Source organism: Petaurus breviceps, unplaced genomic scaffold, assembly GCF_028583685.1.
Source record: "Petaurus breviceps papuanus isolate PSGF00001 unplaced genomic scaffold, PetGlider_PUasm1.0 126, whole genome shotgun sequence".
NCBI classification, from domain to species: Eukaryota; Metazoa; Chordata; class Mammalia; order Diprotodontia; family Petauridae; genus Petaurus; species Petaurus breviceps.
This window is the reverse complement of record NW_027185655.1, coordinates 15,124,812-15,148,550: the sequence shown is the minus strand read 5'-3', so window position 1 is coordinate 15,148,550 and position 23,739 is coordinate 15,124,812. Positions and strand designations below refer to the sequence as shown.

The 23,739-nt window shown below is 42.4% G+C and overlaps 2 protein-coding genes across 33 annotated transcripts in view; one reads left to right on the top strand and one right to left on the bottom strand.

The window, feature by feature from the left end:
• PTPN13 (protein tyrosine phosphatase non-receptor type 13) overlaps positions 1-8,300 on the bottom strand; it is a 204,622-nt gene extending 196,322 nt beyond the window's left edge. For 10 of the 13 annotated variants that reach the window (XM_069093268.1, XM_069093278.1, XM_069093296.1 and 7 more), the window contains exon 1: positions 7,623-7,919. In XM_069093268.1, coding sequence (XP_068949369.1) covers positions 7,623-7,788 — 166 coding nt within the window. In that variant the 5' untranslated portion in view covers positions 7,789-7,919. Of the gene's footprint in view, positions 1-7,622; positions 7,921-8,205 lie in introns of those variants that run through there. The other 3 variants (XM_069093304.1, XM_069093313.1, XM_069093317.1) reach the window with 3 other exon arrangements.
• MAPK10 (mitogen-activated protein kinase 10) overlaps positions 8,024-23,739 on the top strand; it is a 257,723-nt gene continuing 242,007 nt past the window's right edge. For 5 of the 20 annotated variants that reach the window (XM_069093475.1, XM_069093468.1, XM_069093344.1 and 2 more), the window contains exons 1-3: positions 8,769-9,097; positions 11,093-11,179; positions 23,024-23,217. The gene's annotated coding sequence lies outside the window, so the exon portion shown is untranslated. The other 15 variants (XM_069093364.1, XM_069093328.1, XM_069093333.1 and 12 more) reach the window with 15 other exon arrangements.

Here is a 23,739-nt window from a genome sequence, read left to right as displayed (position 1 = left end):
TGTTCTTTCAGAGCCAAGCTACTATGGTTAAAAAGTAACAAATACCATTAAGGTTTATGACACAGAATTAACCATCTGAAACATTTAAATTCCTACCCTAATGCTTCTCCGTGTAGATTAGTGAATGAATGAATCAAAACTTACCTAGCCCACTCCAACAAATGCTAGACTAGACCATGCTCCACATCCCATACATTCATGCACACAGCCATCTTGCCATCTTCCCTGACCCTAGAGAGATACTGTTTCCCAAATAGTATGATATGTAACACATACTAGCCATTTAATGATTTCTTTTTTTTTTTTTGCTTTTTTTTGGAGAGGGGGGTAGGTAGGGCAATTGGGGTTAAGTGACTTGCCCAAGGTCATAAGGCTAGTTTTTGTGTTAAGTGCCTGAGGCCAGATTTGAACTCAGCTCCTCCTGACTCCGGGGCCAGTGCTCTATTCACTGAGCCGCCTCGTCGCCCCCCATTTAATAATTTCTTATTCATTCATTCACTTGAGGAAAGCAGAGAGGCACAATGGAAAGTTTGTTGGGTTTGGTACCCAGGATTCGGGGTAGAATTCTGCCCCTGCGGCTTCCCTGGATAACTAGCAAATCCTTTGCCCTATTTGGGTCTTGGATTCTTCATCTGTATAATAAAAGAAGCTAGACTAGATTGGTGTTAGAGGTCCCTTCCAGTTATAAATCTATAGTATTACCTCTAGAAACCTTTTTATTGGAAGAGATTCCTTTCTGTTGTGAAAAACCTTAATGGCACTTGCTTCCAGACACCTGGATTCCTTTGCTAAAATGATGTTTGCTTTTTTATAAACTCAGGAATATACCAATTCATAGAAAGGGAAGATCTACACTCTCCTCTCCCCAGAAAAGGTTAAAAAAGATAAAGTGAAAAAAAAGTAGCATTTCAGAACAGGAGTAACTACTGCAAAAAAAAAAAAATGCCTCTAGGCATCTATTAACACCTGTACATTGAAATCAACTATTAAAAGGGGCTTAAAAATAAAAGTTGAACTGACATTAGAACTTAAAGACAGACATATACAAAACCCTAATGTCTTCTCTGAGTGTAATGAGAATTCAAGTATTTTAAAGAGGGGAGAAAGCAAACAAAATATGAAACCCCTGAAGCAGATACAGTAACTCCTTCTGACAGTTAATAAGTGATATATACTTGCTTTCTAGAAAGAAAAAAAAACACTTAAGAAATCAAGTGAGAGAAATACATGAAATATGCCAAAAGCATTTCCTTTGCTGGTAAATGCAGAGGATATTCTAAGGAAAAACAGCCCTGTAAAAGCCCCTGGCCACAACAGACATGCAAGTAGTGTTTGGATGATGAGATATATGAGACACTGCCATTTCCACCACCACTTAACCTCTTTAAAAAATTGCCTAAATTGCAAGTTTGTCGTTTGAGAGCTCTCCAGCTCTGCAACTGAGCACTGGCTATCCCCCCTTCCTATTGAAAGTCTTCATCACCAAATCCAACAGCAGTTATCCCTTCTTCATCTTCTTTAACCTTCCTCTAATTTTTGGCACTGCTCCCCGCCTCTACTCCCCTTCCTTCTGCATAATCTTTTCCCCATTGGACTGGAGACCTTCCTTTTGTCCCTTTTGCTTCCCCTTGCCTCTTTCACTGGCTGCCTCCTCATTCTCTTCTAGGCCTCTTAAGGAGGCTATAGCAGGGCCCTGTTTCATCATCAGAATGTGAATCAATCAGTCCAGAAAACAATTTGGAGCTATAACAAAAGTCAATAAACTACACATACCCTTTGACACAGCAATATGACTACTAACCACATACCCCAAAGAAGAGAGAAGTACAAAAATATTTATAGCAGCATTTTTTGTTAAAGCAAAGAGAATGATGAATAGAGTAGGTGCCCATGAAGGGGGGAATGGAATGTTATTTCGGCACAAGAAATAATGAATATGACTATGACCATTTCTCTGCAATACAATTAGCTTTCCCTAAAGAGTAACAAAGCTGTCTCTGGGACTTGATTGGCCCTACCTCCCTTATATCGTTTCATCAAAGAAAGTCAGTGGAGTCAGGGCCCCTCAAACTCAGGGGAAGTCTGAAGATCTTCCCTGATGACCAAATGCATTTCCATATGAAGACAAGGGTTCCGGAAAAACTAAGTGCCACTGTTCCCTTGTGGCACAAACACCCTTTTGTTTCAATGACTTGTGAGTGCCTTATTTTGTCCCACCATCTAACCCAAACTAACAAAATAGAGGCTTCAGGCCTCCTCTAACAGAAGCCTATTGAGAGAACCTTGATAAAACTTGTATGACTTCAGCACTCTTGATGTACACAGTGACCAATCCTAACTTGTTTGCCCATGGTGGTGCTGACACTGCTGGTGGCCCTTTTCCTTTCCTATGGCCCAAGGACTTCTGATTTTTTTTTTTTTTTTGCAGCTCTACAATTGAAGTCATCTAGTCAATATGTCAGGGACTATGCTAAGTGCTAGGCATACAAAGAATGGCAAAAGACAATCCCTGTTCTAATGGGGTAAACAAGCAAGGTAGCTTCTCACTGTTGGCAGCCTCTGTTCTTGGCCGAGACTAGAGGGGCAAAATAAGTTACTTACACACACGAGCACATACACAAGGTCAATTATTTACTTGGTTGTACTTATTTGTTGAGGGGAGGTGGGAGTTAGTGGGTGGTAAGGTACAAAAAAGAAAAGGAAAGCCAATTAATAAAACATTCAAAAATACACAGAAGAAAGCAAAAGCAACTCAGAAGGGGCCATATGTGAGACAATGTAGTTGCTAATTTGTCAAATTTACTTAATATGCACTTAAAATACAAGAGACAGAAGTTCACGAGTTCACATATGATCCTTTTTCTTGCAATCACAACTTTATGAAACTTATGTGAAAAACTAGGTTTATTACAAGAGAAATGAACCTGCAAGTGGAACCCCAAGCAAGTACAAAGGTAAATTATGTCAGCTCAGGGGCCTCCTGCATACTCTGGAGCCAGTGTTTCTGGAAAATATGGCAGCTCAAAAAGACAAGTTCAGGGAACTCCTTAATATTCCTTAACAATGTTGAAATGTTTATGTTTCTTAATTGCTTGGTGCATAATAAACAAAATTTTCATTTTTAATGAGGTTTCTCATACTTCAAAAAGAATAGAACAGTAATCACAGCTTTGGAGCTACAGGGGGCCTTAAAGACCATCCTAATCAGGGGGTTCTTAACCGTTTTTCTGCCATGAACTTGGGAAACCTGGTGAAGTCTATGGAATCCCTCTTGGAAAGTTTTACATTACATTTACGTAACGGTTATCTACAAAGCAAGTTTGCAAAGAAAGCACTTTTTACAAATATTATACTTCATTTATTATACTTTATTATGTTACAGTCACAACAACCCTGGGAGTTCACTGCCATTATTATCCCCATTTTAGAAAACTAAGGAAGAATCTGAGAAAGACAGAGGTTAAGTAACTTCCTGAGGTTACCCGACTAGTGTAGTGTGTAAGGCTGGATTTAAACTCCAGATTGAGTGCTTTAGCTACCACTATCACCTAGAATTACAAAGGAAACCAATTATATTAAAATAATAATTATATATATATATGTATATATAGGTAAAAGAACAAGTTCAAGGAACCATGGTTAATAATGCCTGATCTAGTCCTACCCATTCATTTTTACAGTTGAGGAAACCCATGCTTAAGGAGATTAAGTAATTTGCCAATGACCAAGCAGGTAGTAAAATTCAGAGGCATGATCTGGCCTTACTTCCTCTCATTCTAGAGCCAATGCTCTTTCTCCTACTCCAGGAAAGTCCCAATTGATGCTTCTTGGACTCTACCTAGCAGACTTCATTCACTGACAGAAACAAACAGGGCAGGACAGGATAGAACAGGATATGTAGTTTGCAGGCAATTGGCACTGCACAGATAGGAATCTCCCAGATGTTTTCATTTTCCCCTCAGACCTGGAATGTTGGAATCACTCCATCAGCTACTCCCTCCCCCTCCCCCCTTTCTCCCCTCTGTCAATAACTTACAGACAATATGGAGGATCTGACAGTAACCAAGGAGGTGGCAAAATTTAACTGATTTCATTCAGAGTTCTGTATTATTAATATTGAACTAAGCATATCTCCACTTTCTGGTTCCTTACTTGCTGAATAAGGAAAATAATTTTTTATTAGTACAAAATATATTTGCCCTATGTTCCGCAGGGGGAATGGGGGATCTCAAAGCATTAATCTCCCTTCTTCTTCACACCTTACCAATCTGACCAAAACCCTCGATTGCCCTTGCCCTCTCCCTGCCCTGCCTTGTGCATGAGTATTTTGAGCTCATGCCAGCTGCAAAGAAAGTTCAATGGGTATACCTAAGGAACACAAGAGGTCTCATGAATAGAAAAGGTCCAGTCACTACCAACTTAAATTGTTGGTTAGATTTTTGCAAACTTCAAAAATGTGCTCATTTAAAAATAAGAGTCTTCTTGATGGACAAATGGTCAATGGAAATGAATAGGTAGCATTTCTTCCCTCTTAAAAATCTAAGGTACCTGCTATATACTCAAAATCACTAATAATTAGAAAACTGCAAATTAAAGCAATTCTGAGGTCATCTTATAATCATCAGATTGGTAAAAGTGACCAACAAAAATGTCAAGAGGACTGTGGGAAAACAGGAACACAGATATGGTGGAGTTGTGAATTGGTCCCATCATTAGGGGGGAAAAAATGGAACTATGCCCCCACGGTTACTAAACTGTACAAACCCTATGACCCAGAGATACCACTCCTAGGCCTATACTCCAAAGAGCTCAGAGAAAGGAGGAAAAGATCCTGTATGTATAAAAATATTTGTAGTGGGCACTGTTTATAGTGATAAAAGAACTGGAAATTAAATGTGTGCCCTCAGCTGAGGAATGGCTGAACTAATTATAGTATACAAATAAAAGGAATACTATAAGAAGTGATCCTTAGAAAACTGAGACACCTTCAGGGAAGCCTGGGGAAACATGTATAAAATGATGCAGAGTGGGACATTTTATACTGTAACTGTTAAAAACGAAGACTTTTGTAAGACTTAAGAATTCTGATCACTACAATGGGTCATGACTCCAAAGTCCTGAAGAATGCAACCCATCTACCGACAAAATTTTAAAAATTATGGCCCTACTATACAGAATTTTGGACAATGTCAATATGGAACTTTGTTTTGCTTATCTATGCATATCTGTAAAAAGAGTTTGTTTTTTCTTTCTTTTTTCCCCCAGTGAGGGAATGTGGTAGGGGAAAAAATAAATGCTTGACAATTGAAAAAATATAATTACAAAATTTTAAGTGAGGGGCAATCCTAAATGCATGAGTTTTTATTGTGGTTTAAATGGTATAAATGGTCATTAAATTCAAACTGGATCAATTTCAATCCCCTTATCTAAAAATTTTTACCTTGTGGATTACCTTAAGCACTAAACCAAACCAAAGGAACAAACTATCCTCATGAGGTAGTTATCTGCAGCAGATATTTTGATTTTTAGAAATATTTTGATAATCTCATTTCAATATAATTAAATTCCCTCATAATTCTGTGTACTTTATTTAATGCATTTAAAAATATTAATGTGAAAAATGATTTATAGGATTTGCCAGATTGCAAAAGGGGTCCAAGCCACACACACACAAAAACTAAGAACTCCCCATCAAAAAGGATTTCAGATACTGTACGTTTTTAACAATGGGAGGAGCTGAAAAGAATTGCTCAGGGTCACTAAAGGGCAGGGTTGAGAGATGCAGCTTCCCCCTCCCACCACATTTTTGTATCAGGAACCAGGCAAGAGTCAGATGTCCTATCTTAATAATTTTCCCTTAGGCTACTAAAAATGGGCTGTTTTGTAAAGAAATTATTTACAAAATACAACTGAATTTTAAGCAATCAGTTCAAATGGTCCAAGAAGGTAAGTGTACAACAAAGGGATTGGATGAAATTATCTTAAAAGTCCCGGCCAGCTAGCTGCAAATACCCCCTTTCCCTTAACCCAACCCCCTAATCTCCTTGAAATCAGGAATCATTTGTCTTTGTACCTTGGGCACCTTTCCTGACATAATGCCTGAACTAATTAAGAAAATGTCAAAATTGTGCACAGCCTTGTCTCCATATCATGTCATTTAGCATTGTTTTATCAAAGGTTATTTAGGAAAACTTGGAAACAGCAAATTGGAAGCACAAGTACAGAATGGGGGAAAGCTTAAGTTAGAAACTCAATCAGGGAAAGTAAAAAAACAAAACAAAACAAAACAAACCCACCAGCTCAGTGGGCAGCTCAGTGAATCTACAGAAAAAAAAAAAAAAACCATGTACATTGTGAAAATAAAACCAGATGTTGTTATAATTTTCCATCACATAACCACTGCAATCTAAGAAAGTACGCTCAAACTTTTGGAAATACATCATCAGGAATTTGGGCAATCACAAACGCTTGCGGCTTATTTCACAACGGTTTTTTTTTTTCTTTACCATAGCTTTGCTCCACAGCATACAACACACCCTAAGCCGTCTAGATAAAAATAAAAATCCTGATAATCGGAACCCAACCCGCCTCAGCCCACTGGTTTGGAAGCCCTACATTTTGTTTAGGTACCCGCCTTGAAAACAAACCCAGTTGCCCCATTTTCTCCCGTAAACAGAACAGAGACTCCTCTGAACCCGAGGCAGCTCCGTATGAAGTCACCGCGTTTGTTGTTTCAAACATGCAATTAAAAGAAAATGACACAGACAATCCAGGAGATTAGCTGGCGAAGTGTGGAGGTGTAGATCCTATGGATAACGCCCATGCAGGCGGTATTCCTGCAAGTCTATCCCCCAGCAGGCGATAGGATTTCCAGTCCCATCCCCCCGGCTCGCCTTCCCCGGCCCCTTCTGCATCCCGGTTCCAGCAGGGTATCTATCTCTGCGGGAGTTTCGGAACTTGGAGCTAACTTGAAACCCTTTCCCGTTTTCTCTAGTGCCGCAAAATGCCAAAAATCCTAGGCAAGGGGAGGAAAGGGGGCTGAGGGTGGGGGGATCCCGCTCTCTTTCCAGGGTCCGAGCCAAAGAAAAAGAAGAAAGCGCCGCGGCCGCGTCGCTCTGCCTCTGTCCCCGGCGACCACCTCCTCCCGGAGGCCGCTGGCCAGCCACCCCCGCGATCGTTTACGGGAAGCAGAAGTAGCGGGGCCCCCAGAGGTGTAGACCCCGCGCCCCGCGTCCTGGGGGGCTGCGGGGAGAGCGGGCTCGGCTCCCCCGCAGCATCCCTGCCCTCCACCGCACAATCCCCAACTCTCTGCCCAAATCTGCTCGGGTGGGATGAGAAACTTTCCGCGAGCCCACTCCCCCACCTCGCCCCACCCCTACCAACCCCTCCCCGCCACCTCGTTCCCCCTCTTCCACTCCCCATTCTCCCCCTCTCCCCCCAGCTCGGAGGGCCAGGAAAAGTTCCTTCCAGCGGGGCAGCCCGAGGCAGTCCTGGGCGCCGAGCAGGAAAGAGTGGGGGGCTTCTCCTTCCCGGGCTAGCTGAGGACACTAAAGCCCAGGAAGTTGGGTAACTTGCCCCAGTTCCGGGGGAGGGGGGGGAGGAATTTAACATCGGTCACTTACCGACCCGTCCGGAGACGCTGGGCAGCGGCCCGAGAGCGGGGGGACGGAGGGCTCCGCAGCCCCGGCGGGGAGGCGGCGCTGTGGGCAGCGGGCGGCCGGGGCGCGGGGGGGGCTGCTGCAGGCGGTCAGGAGAGGAGCCCGGGGAGGGGGCGCAGGGGAACAGCATCTCCTTCTCCTCCCCGAAGTGGACGCGGAGGGCGCTGCCCTGGGTCCCGCCGCCCGCTGCTACGGCCCCGCGGTGCAGCGCGGAGCCCGAGCAGGCTGTCCAGGGGCCTCCAGTGCCTGCATCGGGGCCAGCCCCAGGCGCCGCCGCCGCCGCCGCCCTCGACCCCGCCCCGCCCCGCTGTCACTCAGCCGAGCACGCCCAGACTCCGGGGAGCCCCGCCCCGCCTCCTGGGCCTCCCTCTCGGGGGTTCCGAGGCCGCCCCTGGGGGAAGCGGAGGTCGCGCGGCGGACCCCGTCCCAGCTCCGCGCCCGGGGGCCGCCAGAGCTGGCCCGTGCCTTCCGCCTCACTCTGGACCGAGCTTTGGCCCGTCCATCAGGCAGGATGTTCCCTAAAACTCACCCCTGTCCCACGGCTCACCTGTAAACGGGGCTGTGGAGCCGCGATCAGGATCCCTGCGAATCTGTGACCTCCGGGACGAGCCTCCGAGTGCTAGGGTGGGTGGGTGGGACACCCGACATGTCCCGGGGGCGGGCAACCACGGGGGAACTAGACTGGAGCGGGGGAAGAGGACGCAAAGGACGAGGTAAGAGAAGGAGGTCGAAGCACCACCACCTGGAGTTTGGGTCCCCAGCAAGGAAACCGAGAAACCGAAACAGTCCACAAAACATTTATTTAGCACCCACTAAGTGCGCTCAAAGACGAAAGTAGGACAGTTCCCGCTCCCCGGGAGGTTAGCATTCTATCAGGGGGACACAGCACCTTCCCAGGTAGGTAAATACAGGTGTAAAGGGGGCACGGAGCATGCTCAGATCGGCACTTCCTGGTGGGTTACACAAAGTATGCTCAGATACCCCCTGCCTGCTTACCCGGTGAGCTCTTGGGGGCCCCTTCCGGCCTTGTTTGATTGGGGGGGGGGGGGAGCTCGTGAGAGAAGACCTAGAACCCCCTCACTGGCGGCTGAACTGGAAGAGCAGGTAACTCAGGGGAAGTAAAATAACTGCTTCTCTTACTTTCTGAGGGCAAAGCAAGAAGGGGCCATTTGTCTCCCAACCGGACCCCACTGAGCGAGAACGCACCTCGGGGGTGTGAGTGTGAGTGTGCCTTCTTTATTGATTTTAGGCAGATGAGCATCCCATGGTGGATGTGTTTAAGGCTGACAGTCACCTTGTGTGTTCTGAAATTTCTGACTGTCTTCGGAAGCTTTCAGCTGCTGCTGCTGCTACAGAGACTTTTATTTATCAGAGAAGGCTGCTAATTAAGAAGATCAAGCCTTGTTATTTGATTGGAGGGAGATCAGCACAGGTGAAAGGTAAAGTGCTTAATTAGTAATATTGTACAACATTCTTTTTTAAAGTTTTATTGCTGTTTTTACCTTACAGAGATTTATATATTATTCCCACTTCGTGAAAGGTCTCGTAACAAATTATAACAGTTAAGTAAAAGCAGTCCCTTCATCTGAAAGTGTATACATTTCATATCTTTAGTTCCATTCACACACCTCTCTATTTTTAAAAAAACGAACAGAAATCCACTTTTTCTCCTTCCTACTCCCTACCCCATTGAGAAAAAAAGAGAAAAACAAGTTTTCTTGTAACAAATATGCACAAACGAAACAAATCTCCAAATGACAGGATACAAAAATAGATGTCTTATTCTTCATGGTAAATCTCTCATTTCTGTTTCATTATTGGTCATCAGGAATCACAAATGGTCATTGTATCGATCATTAGTTCTTATAGCTTTCAAAGTTGTTTGTATATAGATTTTTATTGTATAATTTGCTCTTCTGGTTTTGCTTATTTCATGTTTCAACACTTTACAAAAGTCCTCAGAGGTGTTCATTTTTATATGTATAGCATTAATGTTATAAAATACATTTGTCTACTTCTGCTTACTTTACTATGCATCAGAACACGCCTTTCTCTGTCTTTTTGATATCATTAATTTCCTCATTTCTTACAACATGGTACCACTTTCTCACATTCATATACCAAAGATGACCCAGCCATTCCTCAATTGATGCACATCTCCTAATATCCACTTTTTTTGACACCACCAGAACTACTATATATATTTTACGTAAAGGACATTTTTCTCATTCCTTAATCAGTTTTGGGTACAGGCCTACCAGTGGTATAGCTGGGTCAAAGATATATTTTGTGTATAATTCCAAATTACAATCCAGATTACCTCCCCAGGAGAGGCAAACCAATACTTATATGAATATGCCTGTTTTCTCACAGACCTCCAAAATTTATGATTTTCATTATTTTTTTGGTAATCATTGCCACTCTGATCAGTGTAAAGTAGAATCTCAGAATGGCTTTTATTTGCATTTCTCTAATTAGTAGTGAATTGGTATTTTTTTTTTTCAGTATAGCTGTATATAGCTTGGGACTGTTCCCTTGAGAACTGTCCATATCACTTAGGGAATGACTCTTTTTCTTATGAATTGAAATCAGTTCCTTAGCAAAGAAATCTGCTTCAAAGATTTTCCCCAGTTAATCGTTTCCCTTTTAATCTTAATTTTGTAATTTTTTTGCATAAAAACCTTTTTAAATTTTATATAACCAAAATTAGCCTTTTTATCTTCTGTGACCCTCTATTTCTTGTTCACAGAAATTTTCTCCTATCCATGGATCTGATAGTAATTTCTGTCTTTATAGCCTTATGATGCTTAAATATTAACCTCCATGCCAAATGTAACCATAATTACAAGTTATTTGCATCCTGTTAATTGTGTTAATGCTTGACATGAATTTTCAATTTTTAGCATTTCTGTTTAATAATTAACTACCTGTCAGATACCTGATTCATATTGTATGTTAAATAACTTCTTTTACTTCCCCCTTTTTATGTGAAACCTTAGACTGGTGAGCCATATAACTGTTACTAAAATTAGCATCAGCCCTGGTTCACCTAGGTAAGGTACTTAATGAGCCAAAGAATTTGAAAATGGCAGCCTTGATCCCCCAATTAGGCTTCCTCAGGACCAAACCTGGTTCACAAATGAAAATGGGTGGGAAGGGGCTGCAGCCAAAATGGTGGAGTAGCTAGAAGTCTAGTGAACTCCTTATGCTTAGTACTCTAGTGCAAGGAAAGGCTGTGTACCAGGGCAATAAGGTGTCCGAGATTTAGCACAGAGAAATCTAACCTGATGTAAGGTACAGAGACAACTTTGTCCTCAGAACCCAGTTCCAGGTCACAGATCCAGGGTGGACTGAGGAGGGGACTTCTGCATAGGAGTGGCTTTCAGGGCTAGGGAGCAAAGACCCTAGGCTATATACACAGAGGAAAGCAAAAGGGGAGCCTGCAGTTGTCACTTGGAACCAGAAGCTTCCCGGATGGCTGACGGAACCAAGGCCAGCAACGTCCATAAGGCCAAACCCAGGTCAGGAACTGGGTATGAAAAGTTGTAAAAATAGAAAAGACAAAACTTGGCAATTGATTGGATGTGTTCGGTGGAATTGAGGTGACTTGAAAGATGGTGGGGCCCTTGAAAGAAATAGGAAAGTATGGAAGAGAGGTAGGTTTCGGGGAAATAAAATGAGTTTGTTATGCCATGGGGCCACCAAGTAGAAATGGTTATAAGGCAGTTGGGGATTTATGAGACTAGAGTTCAGGAGAGTAGTAAGGGCTAGAAATATTGAATCAGGGCATCATCCTGTTGACATTCTGTGTCCTAAGTAGATTCTTCACAGATAGAGAGATCCATACGTAGGTCCTGAATACTCTCTCCTCCCTTAGTTCTCCTACCCACAGGAATGTTTTCTTTGTTTTGGGTGCCCCCCCCAAAGCTCTGTCCAGGAGCCTCTCTTCCATTCTATACTAACTCAAAGAGTGATCTCCTCATCTGTTTGGATTCAATTATCATTTCTACACAGATGATTCTCAGATCTATGTATCAATCAACGAAAAAAGCCTTTATTAAATGCTCTGTACCAGACACTATACTAAACACTGGGAATAAAGAAAAGCAAAAACTTAATCTCTGCCCTCAAAGAGTTCACATTCTAGTGGAGAAGACACCATGAAAACAGCGATGCAAATACAAGATACCTATAGTCTAAATGGAAGGTAAATCCCAGAGGGATTACTTTTTTTACAGAAAGTAGGCGTTGAGCTGAGACTTGGTGAGTCACAGTGAGGAAGGGGAGCATTGCAGGCATGAGACAGCCAGCCAAAAGGCTGGATATGAAAAATCCTGGGTGAGGGACAAATAGCAGTATAGTTGCTTTGTACAGTTCATGGAGAGGAGAAAAGTTTAAGAAGTGAGGAAAATTAATATGCTAATGTTTTACATGATTGCACATGTATAACCTATATCAGATTATTTACCTCCTTCAGGAGGGAGGAAGGAAGGGAGGGACAGAATTTGGAACTCAAAGCATTTTTTTTAAATATTAAAAATTGCTTTTACCATGTAATTGGGGAAAAAGAAAATATTTAAAAATGATTGTTATGCTATATCATTTAATAATCACCATTACTCTGTGATCCATCCTTTCCCCATTTTGACAAATCCCATCTCTCAGTCTAGTTCAAAAGACAAGACTTTCACAATCCCCTTGGTTGAAAAATGTACTCACTCCTAGCCCCTGGGCCTGTGTTTGCTAATCTGTCTAACCCCAGACGCTTGTTTCCTTTGCCCAATAAACAAAGAACCCACTGGGGCTGGGCCTCTCCCTGGGCATGCTCTCTGGTCCTTGCCTCTCCTAGTCAAAGTTAGGACTGATTTGGTCTCCCAGGGGAAGGCTAATTGTGGGGAACCAGATTGGGGTGGTACTGATTTTCTTGCCAAGATTACTAGAGGCAGGTGAGGCCCATAAAGTCAATTAGCATTCCTTGATTGTCAGAGAAGGGCGTGATCAGCCACACCTGAAGGCCAACCCACTTTCCCCCTCTGCAGTGATTATGAGGCTTTTCAACTACACCCCTCCCCCTCTCCTTTGGGGTCTCTATAAATATGATTTTTCCTGTCTTTTCCTAGTTGGTGACCTAGCTGGGGACGGCAGTCTGAGCTATTTTATTAACACACTTAATAAACTTGTTTCTTGCCCTGGAGAAAATCATGCTTCAGTTTGCCTAGGTATCATTTTGCTTGTTACAGAAGGCTAGATAGATGGAAAGGGGCCATGTTATAAAGGGCTTTTTAAAAGCCAGCTTTTGATATTTGGTCCAGGAGGTAATAGGTAGTTGCTGGGTTTATTCGTGTGGTGGTAGCATGATCAGACCTTCATTTTAGTCTTTCTCTTGGCCTCCATCACCAATTGCCCTTTGGACATCTCAAACTGGATATCAGGTAAGCATCTCAAACCCAACAGGTCTAAAACAAGTCATCATCTCTCCCCAAAAAACCCTTGCCTTCTCCCAAATGCACCATCTTCCCAGTTTTCCAGGCTCTCTTCTCCAGGCCTTGCTATTATCCTGAATTCTCACTCTACATGCACTCTACATTGGCTCATTTTGTCATTTCTCCCTTCTCATACTTAGATCCTTCTCTCCAATCACTTAGCTGCCACCCTGCAGGCCTTCACCTCACACTTGGACTGTTTGCCTCAAGTCTCCCCACTCTAATCTATTCTCCTCTCAGCTACTTAATAAACTCCAGTTCATCTCTTACTCAGTAAACCTGTTACCACTAAAATCAAATTTAAAAAATGTTCTGTTTGTCTTTTAAAAGTTTTTCAATATCTGCCTCCTTCCTACCTTTCCAGTCATCTGCCTCCATGCACTTCTGTGATCTGAGTTCATTATTTCTCTTGAATGTAGTCATTTGCCAGTTGTCTTCACCATTAGAATTTGAGTTCCTTGAAGGCAGGGACTGGGTTTTTTTTTCCTTTCTTTGCACATCCCTCCCTCATTTAAATCCAGTTTACTTGCCTGTCATGGCATCACCTCCCTGATGTCATGGTCCTCTTGGAGATGAAGGACAAACAATACACACAGGTCAGCAAAATCTTAGGATGCCATCTCCAATTGATCAAGAAAGCAAAAAGTACTTATGTATCACTTCATAGGAGAGGTATCTTGGCACCCTGGATAAAGTGCTGAACTTTGGAATTTGGAAGTCCTGGGCTGGGCTCAAGAAGTGCCCCTGCTTGCTTCTTACCCCTAGGATAAAAGGCTAATTCCTCTGTGTGGCATTTAATGTCCTTCACCATCTGAGTCTAGACTACTTTAATGACCAAACTGACCTACTTTCTCTTCCCCCTACATGAGGTTCCCACCTTTGTTCCATGACCTCCCTACTCTCCTCAGTCTCATACAATCCCTGACTTCCTTCAAGCTTCGGCTCAAGGTCAGGGGACCTCACCCCCACCCTCCACAGAGGTCTTTTCTGCTGGTAGAGGAAAACTGTTGGGTCTTCCCACCCCAAAAAATGGCTCTTTACTCCTTCTATGCTTTATATTTATACGCACATATGCATATATACGTATGCATGCATATATGCACACACACACACACACACAGATGTTGTTTCCATAGAAAGCCCTTGAGGCCAGGAGCTATACTTTTTTGTTTTTGTATCCCCAGAGCCTAGCAAAGTGCTGACTCAAAATACATGTGTCAAGTATAATAGCAGTTTCAGGAAAAGCTGTGGTTTAATAATGTGGGTTGTAGGAGGGAGGCTTCTTGGAGGTGGTGAAAACTGGGCAGTATTTGGATGGAAAGGAGTGGATTTCAGGTCATAGGAAGTGGTGTAAAAAGAATGCCAAAGTGTATGATATTGGTATACATTTCAAGGCACCAGCCTAACCAGATCAGAAGGCACGTCTGGGGGAGGGTGGGGCCAGGTTATGTTGGGCGTAGAAAAAATGATTTCTCTTAGGCTCCTGAGAATAGTAATAGCTGACTTTCATATAATGCTCTTCAATATACCAGCTACTTTCATATACATCATCTCAGTTCCCATCACCACCCAGTGAGGTAAGTAATGTCTATGCTGCTCTTTTACAAATGAGGTAACTGGAACTCGGAGAACTTCCCAAGGTCGCAAATATAGTTCAATGACCGAGCTACCGTATGATTTCAGTTCCTGCTTTAACACTCCTAGGCTGGGATTCTTTCCTAGCATTGCTATCTCACTAGCACTCCTGAACTACAATGACCTGTTGCCTGTCAAATTGGACGGGTTCATGGATTGGCTAGGTGGTGCAGTGAATAGAGCACTGGCCCTGGAGTCAGGAGGATCTGAGTTCAAATCCGAACTCAGACACTTAACACTTACTAATGGTGTGACTTTGGGCAAGTCACTTAACCCCAATTGCCCTGCCTTCCCCCCTCCAAAAAGCAAAAAAAAAAAAAGAAAAAATTGGACAGGTTCAGAGTCCAGCAGCACGCCCAGCTCCCTTTCATATCCGTCCTACACCAAAATAAAGGTTAGCCAATTTTCTGCTTAATGACAAATTAATGAAAACATGTATCACAAATCTCAACCTCTTACTACTATTTAAAATGCAAAGACAAAAAAAACCCCTCACCCAAATTAATGGAAAAGAATAGCATTTTTATAACTGCTAACACTTATATGAGGCCTTTATGGTCTGCAAAGCACATCTATCATTTTATCCTCATACCAACCTTATGAGGTTGGTGCTCTTGTTATCACCATTTTTAGATGAAGAAAGGTGATTTGAAAGGATGAATAGGGGAGAAGAGGGAGGTTTCAGCCAAAAGCCTTAATTTTTTTTTTTTTTAGTGAGGAATTAAAGTGTTCATCTGAGAGGGTAAAGAAACAGGAGTCTGTGAGAGGCTCAAGAAGCAATGAAAAAGCTGGGAATAGATGTTGTGGTGAGTGGGCTAGCTCACAACCAAATGTGTACAAGAATTGCCTTCATCCATTAAAAGTCCAGTTGAGATTATGTATCATAAATTTGTAGTGGACTCAGCACAGATTGGTCATTTTTTTTTTTAGCTTTAGTGGCACTTGAATAGGAATGAAGGGTGTTGAAGTTGAGGTTTCACAAGCCAAGATCAGTGATAAAACAAGGAGCAGCTAGATAGCTCAGAGAATAGAGTGCCAGGCCTGGGAGTCAGCAAGACCTGCCTTTAAATCCAGCCTCCAGATGCTTGCTAGCAGTGTGACCCTGGGCAAATCACTTAACCCCCTTTGCCTCAGTTTCCTCCCCTGTAAAATGGGCTGGATAAGGAAATGGTAAAACCACTCCAGTATCTTTGCCAAGAAAACCCCATGGACAGTATGGTCCACAGGGTCACAAGGAGTCAGATACAGCTGATCAGCAAGAGATTTGAATGTAATGGATACTGGAGAGTTGAACTGATTTACTAAAGGGTGCTCTGTATGTAACTGAGAAGGGGTTCAGGATTAGGTCCTGGGAACCGAGTAGATTGAGGAATTGGGAATGTAGGGTATGTGAAGGTACATCAATATGTATGTTGAAGTCCTCTAATCTGAGGGGGGAGCAGGGCAGGGAAAGACTTGGAATCATAATGAATCATCATAAAATCATTGAAAGTATCTTTGTTCCATCTGTAAATGACTGTTTTATAATTTTGACATCTGCATTGGTGGACACCTTTGGATGTTAGAGGGAAGCCTTTGAGGCAATATTTTGCTCTATCAACTCAAATTATTTTTCTAGTTAAAAATAAGACAGTTGTGACAAGATCTTTTGTTTACTATACTTTTTAGTCACTCATGTAAATGTAAAGAGGTGATGTGCTACAGAATATTATTTATGAAAGCCTACATATTCCCTCTTGTAACTTAATCAGGGTTCTTGATTGATAACTTAATAACTTAATCAGTTTCTCTGTTGATGCATGGAATATTAAACATTTTACTTTGGGGCACGTTTGACTGAGTGCTAACTTTTGATATATCCTCCCAGTAGGAAAGGGGAGAATTTGATTCTTTTTAGACCATACTTTTCTATTCCCACTGCATGGCCCAGAAGTGGCTTTTGACCTCCATTCTTCAAGGGGAGATGTGAGGTTTGCCTGGGTCAACTGTGTTCCAAGCCTCTTGTTATACCAATGACCATGGCTCACTCTACTCTGGTTGTGAATTGATGCCAATACTCATAGACTTTCTACTATTTTAGGAGGTTATAGATAAAAGTCATTCATTTTAAAAATCACCACCATGAGATCCTCTCACACTTATGGGGGGAAAACAATCTTAATATCTGTATAAAGATTTAGATCCCTCATTTGGAAACAGGGTAGCCACCGGTAGCCTAAATTTGCCTTTCCTGGTATGGAATAAATATATAGACATGTAAGACCAAGAATTAATTCTCAATTATAGATTTTTATATGAAAGAAAATGATAAAATAGAGGTCAAATAGTAAGAAAAATCAATTGGAAAGTGTCGAAGGTATAAAGAAAGTTGAGAGGAATAAAAGCATGTTCAGCTTTCCCTCAGTTCTTAAAGGCGTGGTTCTTTGTTCCACAGAGCAGAATCCCTAGTTACTGAATCCTGTAGCTCACACTCTGAGATATCTTCAGGGACCTGATTAGCTGCTGCAAGACAACTCTCTCCTCTCTGCTCTGTTTCATCTGTCTCCCATAGGCAGTGGGTCTTCCAGCCTCTGCTGGAGGATCTCCAAGGAGGAGCCTTTTACCTCACTAGGTTGACTGTTAGGAAGTTTTTCCAGACACCATATTGTATAGCAAGAGTTGTACAGACCATGTACATTCTCTGCCTTATTCTAGGCAACCATTTGGTAGTTTGGTTTCCAACCATGTGGTAATCCATTACTGAAAGGACTTGGCAGCTGAAGCAGGAGAGGGCTGGTGGCAAGGAGGAATCTTCAACAAGTGTTTTAGCTTCTGCAAAGGAGAGTGTGGCCGTTAGAAAGAAGATTGATCAGAGCTTGGCTGTTTGATCTAGACAGTGCCAAGCAGAGGTAAAATGTAAAATAGGGAACGGGTGATGGTGGGGCGCAGCCAAGAGGACAGTGAAGCTTTTCTACTCTGGGCTTCTTCCCAAAATGGAGGCACTGGGAAGGATTCTTCAGTGGAAGAAGAAACCAGGGCATTGTGGAAGGATATTTGAAGGTGAGAAGGTGGAAAACAAATGGAGGCGCTGGGAAGGATTCTTCAGTGGAAGAAGAAACCAGGGCATTGTGGAAGGATATTTGAAGGTGAGAAGGTGGAAAACAAATGGAGGCGCTGGGAAGGATTCTTCAGTGGAAGAAGAAACCAGGGCTTTGTGGAAGGATATTTGAAGGTGAGAAGGTGGAAAACTTAGGGGACTGGATGTTCTAGGATGAGAAGGCCACAGGTATCAAGCAAGGTTCCAAGGTAAGACTGTAGGCATGGTATTGAAGTCTTGAAAGGTCAGAAACAAGAGACAAAAGGAAGGAGACAAGACAGAAAAAGGAAGAAAGAAGGGAAGGAAGGAAGAAAAAAGCTTTTTATGTACCTATTATGGAAGCATGGCTTTGAGGTTTGGAAAGTCAGGAAACCTCCTTATGTGTCAAAAATGGTTATCTGGCCTCTTATTGAAGACTTGGAAAGGAGGTAGACCCCTACACATCTCTAGATAGCCTATTCCACTCTAGAATAGCTGTTGTTAAGAAGTGCTTCCTCCTATTTTTTTTTCTTTTTGGAGGGGGGAAGGTAGGGCAGTTCGGGTTAAGTGACTTGCCCAAGGTCTCACACAGCTAGTTTTAAGTGGCTGAGGCTGCATTTGAACTCAGGTCCTCCTGACTCCAGGGCCAGTACTCTATTCACTGCACCACCTAGCCATCCTGTGTTTCCTCATCTTAAGCCTAACGTGGCCTCTTCGAAGCTTTCATTCACTGGGGTCAAATGCTGGAATGTTAAATATTCTAGTCTAGTCCAAATAAGTCTACTCCATCTTCCACATGTCAATTTTTCAGATATTTGGAGACTGTTTATCATGTCCCCCCGAGTCTTCTAAACATCTTCAATTTCTTCATAGGATTAGAAACAAATAGCCAACATGCCTTCATCAAAAACAGGTCATGACCAACGAGTTTTATTTTCTTTTTGACTACTAGATGGGTAGATCAGGGTAATAATGTAGACAGAGGATAGTTAGATTTCGGGAACTAATTTGGATGAGCCTTCAGGGAATTGAGAACAGCGTGGACACAGCTGTGTCAATGATTCTGTTTCCTCTCCTGTGGGTGGTATGTGGATTCCACCAGTACATTGACTGGGAAGATAGCAAAGGGAAAAACTGATGTGTATCTGTATGGTTTCCTTACCCAATCCCCACCTGCAACAACATATGTACTGTAGAGTCAACACACGAGAAAGGGGTTGCCTATGGTGGCAGTATAGTTCAGATGAAATATGTGGCAAATGGAACTGAAACTATCTTTTTCTTACATGAACTGATCCTGAGTGAAGTGAGTAGAACCAGGACAACGTTATACACAGTAACAGCAATATTATGTAATGACCAATGACTTTGATGGTCTTAGATATTGATAGATGGATTGATAGACTTAGCTCTTCTAGGATCTAAGACAACTCCAAAAGACTCATGACTGAAAATGCCGTCCACATTCAGAGAAAGAGCTAGAGTCTGAATGCAGATCAAAGCAGACTATTTTCTCTGTTTTTTTTTCTTTCTTGTGTTTCTTCCCTTTTGTTCTGATTCTTCTCTCACAACATGACTAATGTGAAAATATGTTTATTATGATTGTGCATATATAGCCTATTTTAGATTGCAAGCCATCTTGGGGAGGGGGAAGAGTTAAGAACTCAAAATCTTATAAAAGTGAATGTTGAAAACTAAAAATAAATTTTATAAAAAGTTTGGGAAAAAAAGAAACTATCTTTCCAAGGCATACCCCAGGTTCTGATTGGATTTAATTATTATCTCTAGTCAAATGGCTATCAAGGCAAAGTATCCAACCTTCCCCTCTCTTTTGAACTCCAGGTCCTTATCTCCAATTACTTGCTTGACACCTCCATTTGAATATCTTCTAAGCATCTCAATCTCAACATGTCCAAAGCAGAATTTATTACCTTTTCCCTTAAACCCACCTGTTCTCCTAATTTTCCTATTTTTGTTGAGAGAACCACCATTCTCATGGTTGTGACCTAGATAGCAATCATACTTGACTCCTAACTCTTTATATCAAGCCAGTTGCCAAGGCTTGGTGATTCTGCATCCTCAATATTTCTTACATTTATCCCCTTGATTCATCCATAATAGCATAGCCCTAATTTGGGGCCTCACTATCTCTTGTTTTGACTATTGTATTAACCTTGTAACTAATATCCCCTCCTCCAGCCTCTCCTTCTCCAGAGACTTTGCCCTTTTTTGGTTACCCTGTACTTAACCCAATTCCCAGCACATAGTAAGAGTTTGATAAATATCCGTTGACAGTTTCAAATGTTCCTCGTGATACTTCTACAAACCTGGGCTCCCCTCAAGGTCCAGCTCACCAGTCTCAGGAAGCCTTTCCTCATTCTCCCAGTTATTGATGCCTTTCCACTTCCTCAGTCCTGGATCAAGGTTTATTTTATTGTTAAATGGAAAGTAGTTATCTGTGAATGTGTTATAGCTTTCCACCCCCAGGAGAATGTTATCTCCTCAGAGTAGGGACTGTCTCACTTTGGTACTTATGTGTCTAACATCTAGCTTGGTACCTGACACAGAGTAGGTGCAATGTGGGCAATTAAAATGTGGGTTGATGGACTGATGGAATCAAGGAGTTGACTAGAACATTCCAATTCACAATAAAGGAATTAAGCAAGCAATTTGCAGCTTAATTGGTTTGTCAATTTATGTAGCATGTTAATGAGGCAACAGTCTGCCTTGGGCCTGTTCTCCCCTACCTTACCAAGTCCTGAAATTGTCATCATTTGAGTCACTTATGAATTAAAACATAAAATCTCTCCATTATATTTGGAAGACAAATGTATATTTCCCTCTTGGATTACTCCTTATTCTTTTGTCAAGACGTGTGATTTATCTAGAGTAGGTATCTACTTCCATCAATGAATCAGCAATCTTTACTCAAATTATAGTCATGGAAAATCACCTGTAGGCACTGGGAGGCTGTGACATATCCAGGGTCACACCGCTGGTGTGTCAGAGATTGGACTTGACACAAGGTCTTTCTGATTCTGAGGCTGGTTTTTATCTATTAAGTCATGTTAACGTGAGTTATTTGATCCAATGGGCCATTTGTCACTTTGGACCCCCAGAGGATCAGATATAGCAAAGCTGATAAGGGGGGAGAGGGATAGAAGGGCAGGAGAGGGGGGCCTACTTAGGGCCAAGTATGATGCTGTGGCCCCTGGAGAGGGGGACACTGAAAAGTCTGCAGTACCAAAGGGAGCGTGACAATATATAGCACCTTTCCCTACTCCACAATTTTACTTTAAGGCCAGCCTTGACTCATTTCAACTGCCTGTCTGAGCATGTTATTTAATTGCTTCTAACTTGGTCTAAAGGGGACAGTGAACGAGCCCAATGCTTTTGTCATTTCAATTTCAACCATGTTAGAGCATGCACAAAGTGTCTTATGATGAACTCTGCTATCAGCTAAACTTGAACTGTCAGTAATGTTCATGGGCCTGTGAAAATGAGAATCTTAGACAACTGCCTGAGGCTCCGAGAGGTAAAGACAAAAAAAGTTAGCTGCTCTTCATGGTCTTAGCTATTTGCCCTAATTGTAGATTCAGCCCCTAAAGACAGAGGTTCCTCAAGGGTCTGAGGACCTTTGTCTTCTCACTTTTCTCTCTCCATTTGCAATCTAATTCACTCCTCCAGGTCTGACCACTATCTCCCCAAAAGATGTTTCCATCTGGATATCCCACCAGCATTTCAAACTTCACATACCCCAAGTCATTCTCCCCAAAACCTGCTTCCTCTTCCCACCTTGCTATTTCTGTCAGTGGTCCCATCATTCACCTAGTTTGACACTGTCTTTTGCTCTCAGAATCACTAAGAGAGTTGGAAAGGGCCATCTACCCCCTAACTGACTAAAAGTCCTTTCTATGACATCATGCAACAAGTAGTCTTTTCCTTCTCCCTTATTTGTTATGTCTAATCAGCCACCAAATCCCGCTGATTTCTACTTCCTCCACATCTCTCACATTCATCCTTTCTTCTCCAGTCCCACTACTATAACCCTGGTTCAGGTTCCTGTTACCACCTGGCTTGACTATTACAGTTATATCTTTATAAGACATTTCCACCTATCCGTTTTATTTATACATAGTACTCCTTTGCTCAAAAATCTTCAATAGCTATCTCTTGCCTTACAAGTAAATTTCAGGGTCCTTTGTCTAACCTTCAGGAGCTTTCACAATTTGGGATTATTCTGTCTTTCCAGTCTTATTTCATGTTGGTCCTTTCTGCAAACTTTACCAGAGCAACTTCCTCTCTATCTTTCTAACATGCCCTGTGCTTCTCTCTTTTGGGGGCACAAGTTTGATCATTATAATTATACAATGTTCAGTTGTATTTTTTAGTTCTTCCCATTTACATTGTACATTTGCTTTCTTACTGAAGCCCAGCGCATCTGGTCTAACTTCACCTGTTGACTGCCTACAAATCATTTAAAGTTCAACTACAGCTCCCACTTTCTATATGAAATCTTCCTCGATTCCCCTTGTCAGTAGTAACCTCCCCTCTTGTATTTCATATGTAATGGGGAGGAGGGAGACCTGGCACTTGTGCAGAGTACCTCAGATAACATCTCTCCATGCTTCTGGGAGAGTTGTAGTGACATTGAAGGGTAGTGCTGTGGGGAGACTGTGGAGCATGTATGATTCTGTAACTGGGTTGGGTTGGCTAGCTACATATTGAAGATGAAGCTCTTTGATTGGCTGAGAAAGCATTCACAAAGACCTGTTAGCTTAAGTCATATGTTCTTGGCTTCATTTGATGACTATATACCAGGCACTATGCTAAGTACTTTATAAATATTGTCTCATTTGGTCCTTACAACAACCCTGAGAGATAAGTGCTATTATTGTCCCCATGTTACAAAGGGGGAAATGGAAGCAAACATAGGTTAAGTGGTTTGGCCAAGGTCACACAACTAGTAAGTATTTAAGATTAAACTTACTAAGTAAGTTAAGCCCTGATTTGAACTCAGGTCTTCTGAACGGGCACACATGCTCTTGATTCTGGGTCCAATGATCTGGGTCCATTGTGCTACCTAGTTGCCTTAGAAGAGAGACAATAGGGCCTTTCCTCCTATGAGGCCAGATGGTCCAGAATAATGGCCCTTGATTCTTAGCCTCATGGCTTTTTCTTTCCTCTTTTAGGTGAAGGAGATTGGAGCCCTTGACCTTGTGAGTTCAGGAGGCCACTCCAGCATCTCCACCTTTCACAGTCTGCATTCCAGAACTAATGTAGCACCAGTGCCCTAGGGATCCAGGAGTAACTTTCTGGACCCTGTCCAATGGAAACTGAGAGGAGGACTTAACCAACAGTCATGCTGCGTCTGGACTTGAACTTGGTAGGACCAGTGCTATCTTTTAGCTGAGATAAGTTGAACCTCATCCCCCAGAGTCTGAGGTGATCTAAGAGATAGTATGCCCCCAAGGTGATGGGTAAATGTTTGTTCTTGCTATGGATTTGAAATCTATCTCCCTTTGTAAGAGTTAATTAATGCTGCGGTTAAATGGAGTTGGAATGCTAGTTGCTGGCACATAACAATATGGGAGACACATAGTGGGTGGGGACTCCAACCCAAGAAGAAGCTATGGCCAACCTCTCAGTTGTCCTCTGAGATTCTGAGGGACAGGTGGAGGAGAATGGCTCTGAGAGAGAGCCAGAACATTCTCCCTCTACGTACAGCACTTTGTTCTGAATTCTTCTAAGTGTTCTTACTGTATAATATTGCATGGTGTGCCTACCTTTGTGTTTTACACTCTACTAGACTGTGAGCTCCATAAGGGCAGGAACTTACGGCTTCTCCAAACTTTTAATTTCTGCTGCTTCTTAGCACATTGTCTCGTGCACAGGGGCTTAACGAAAG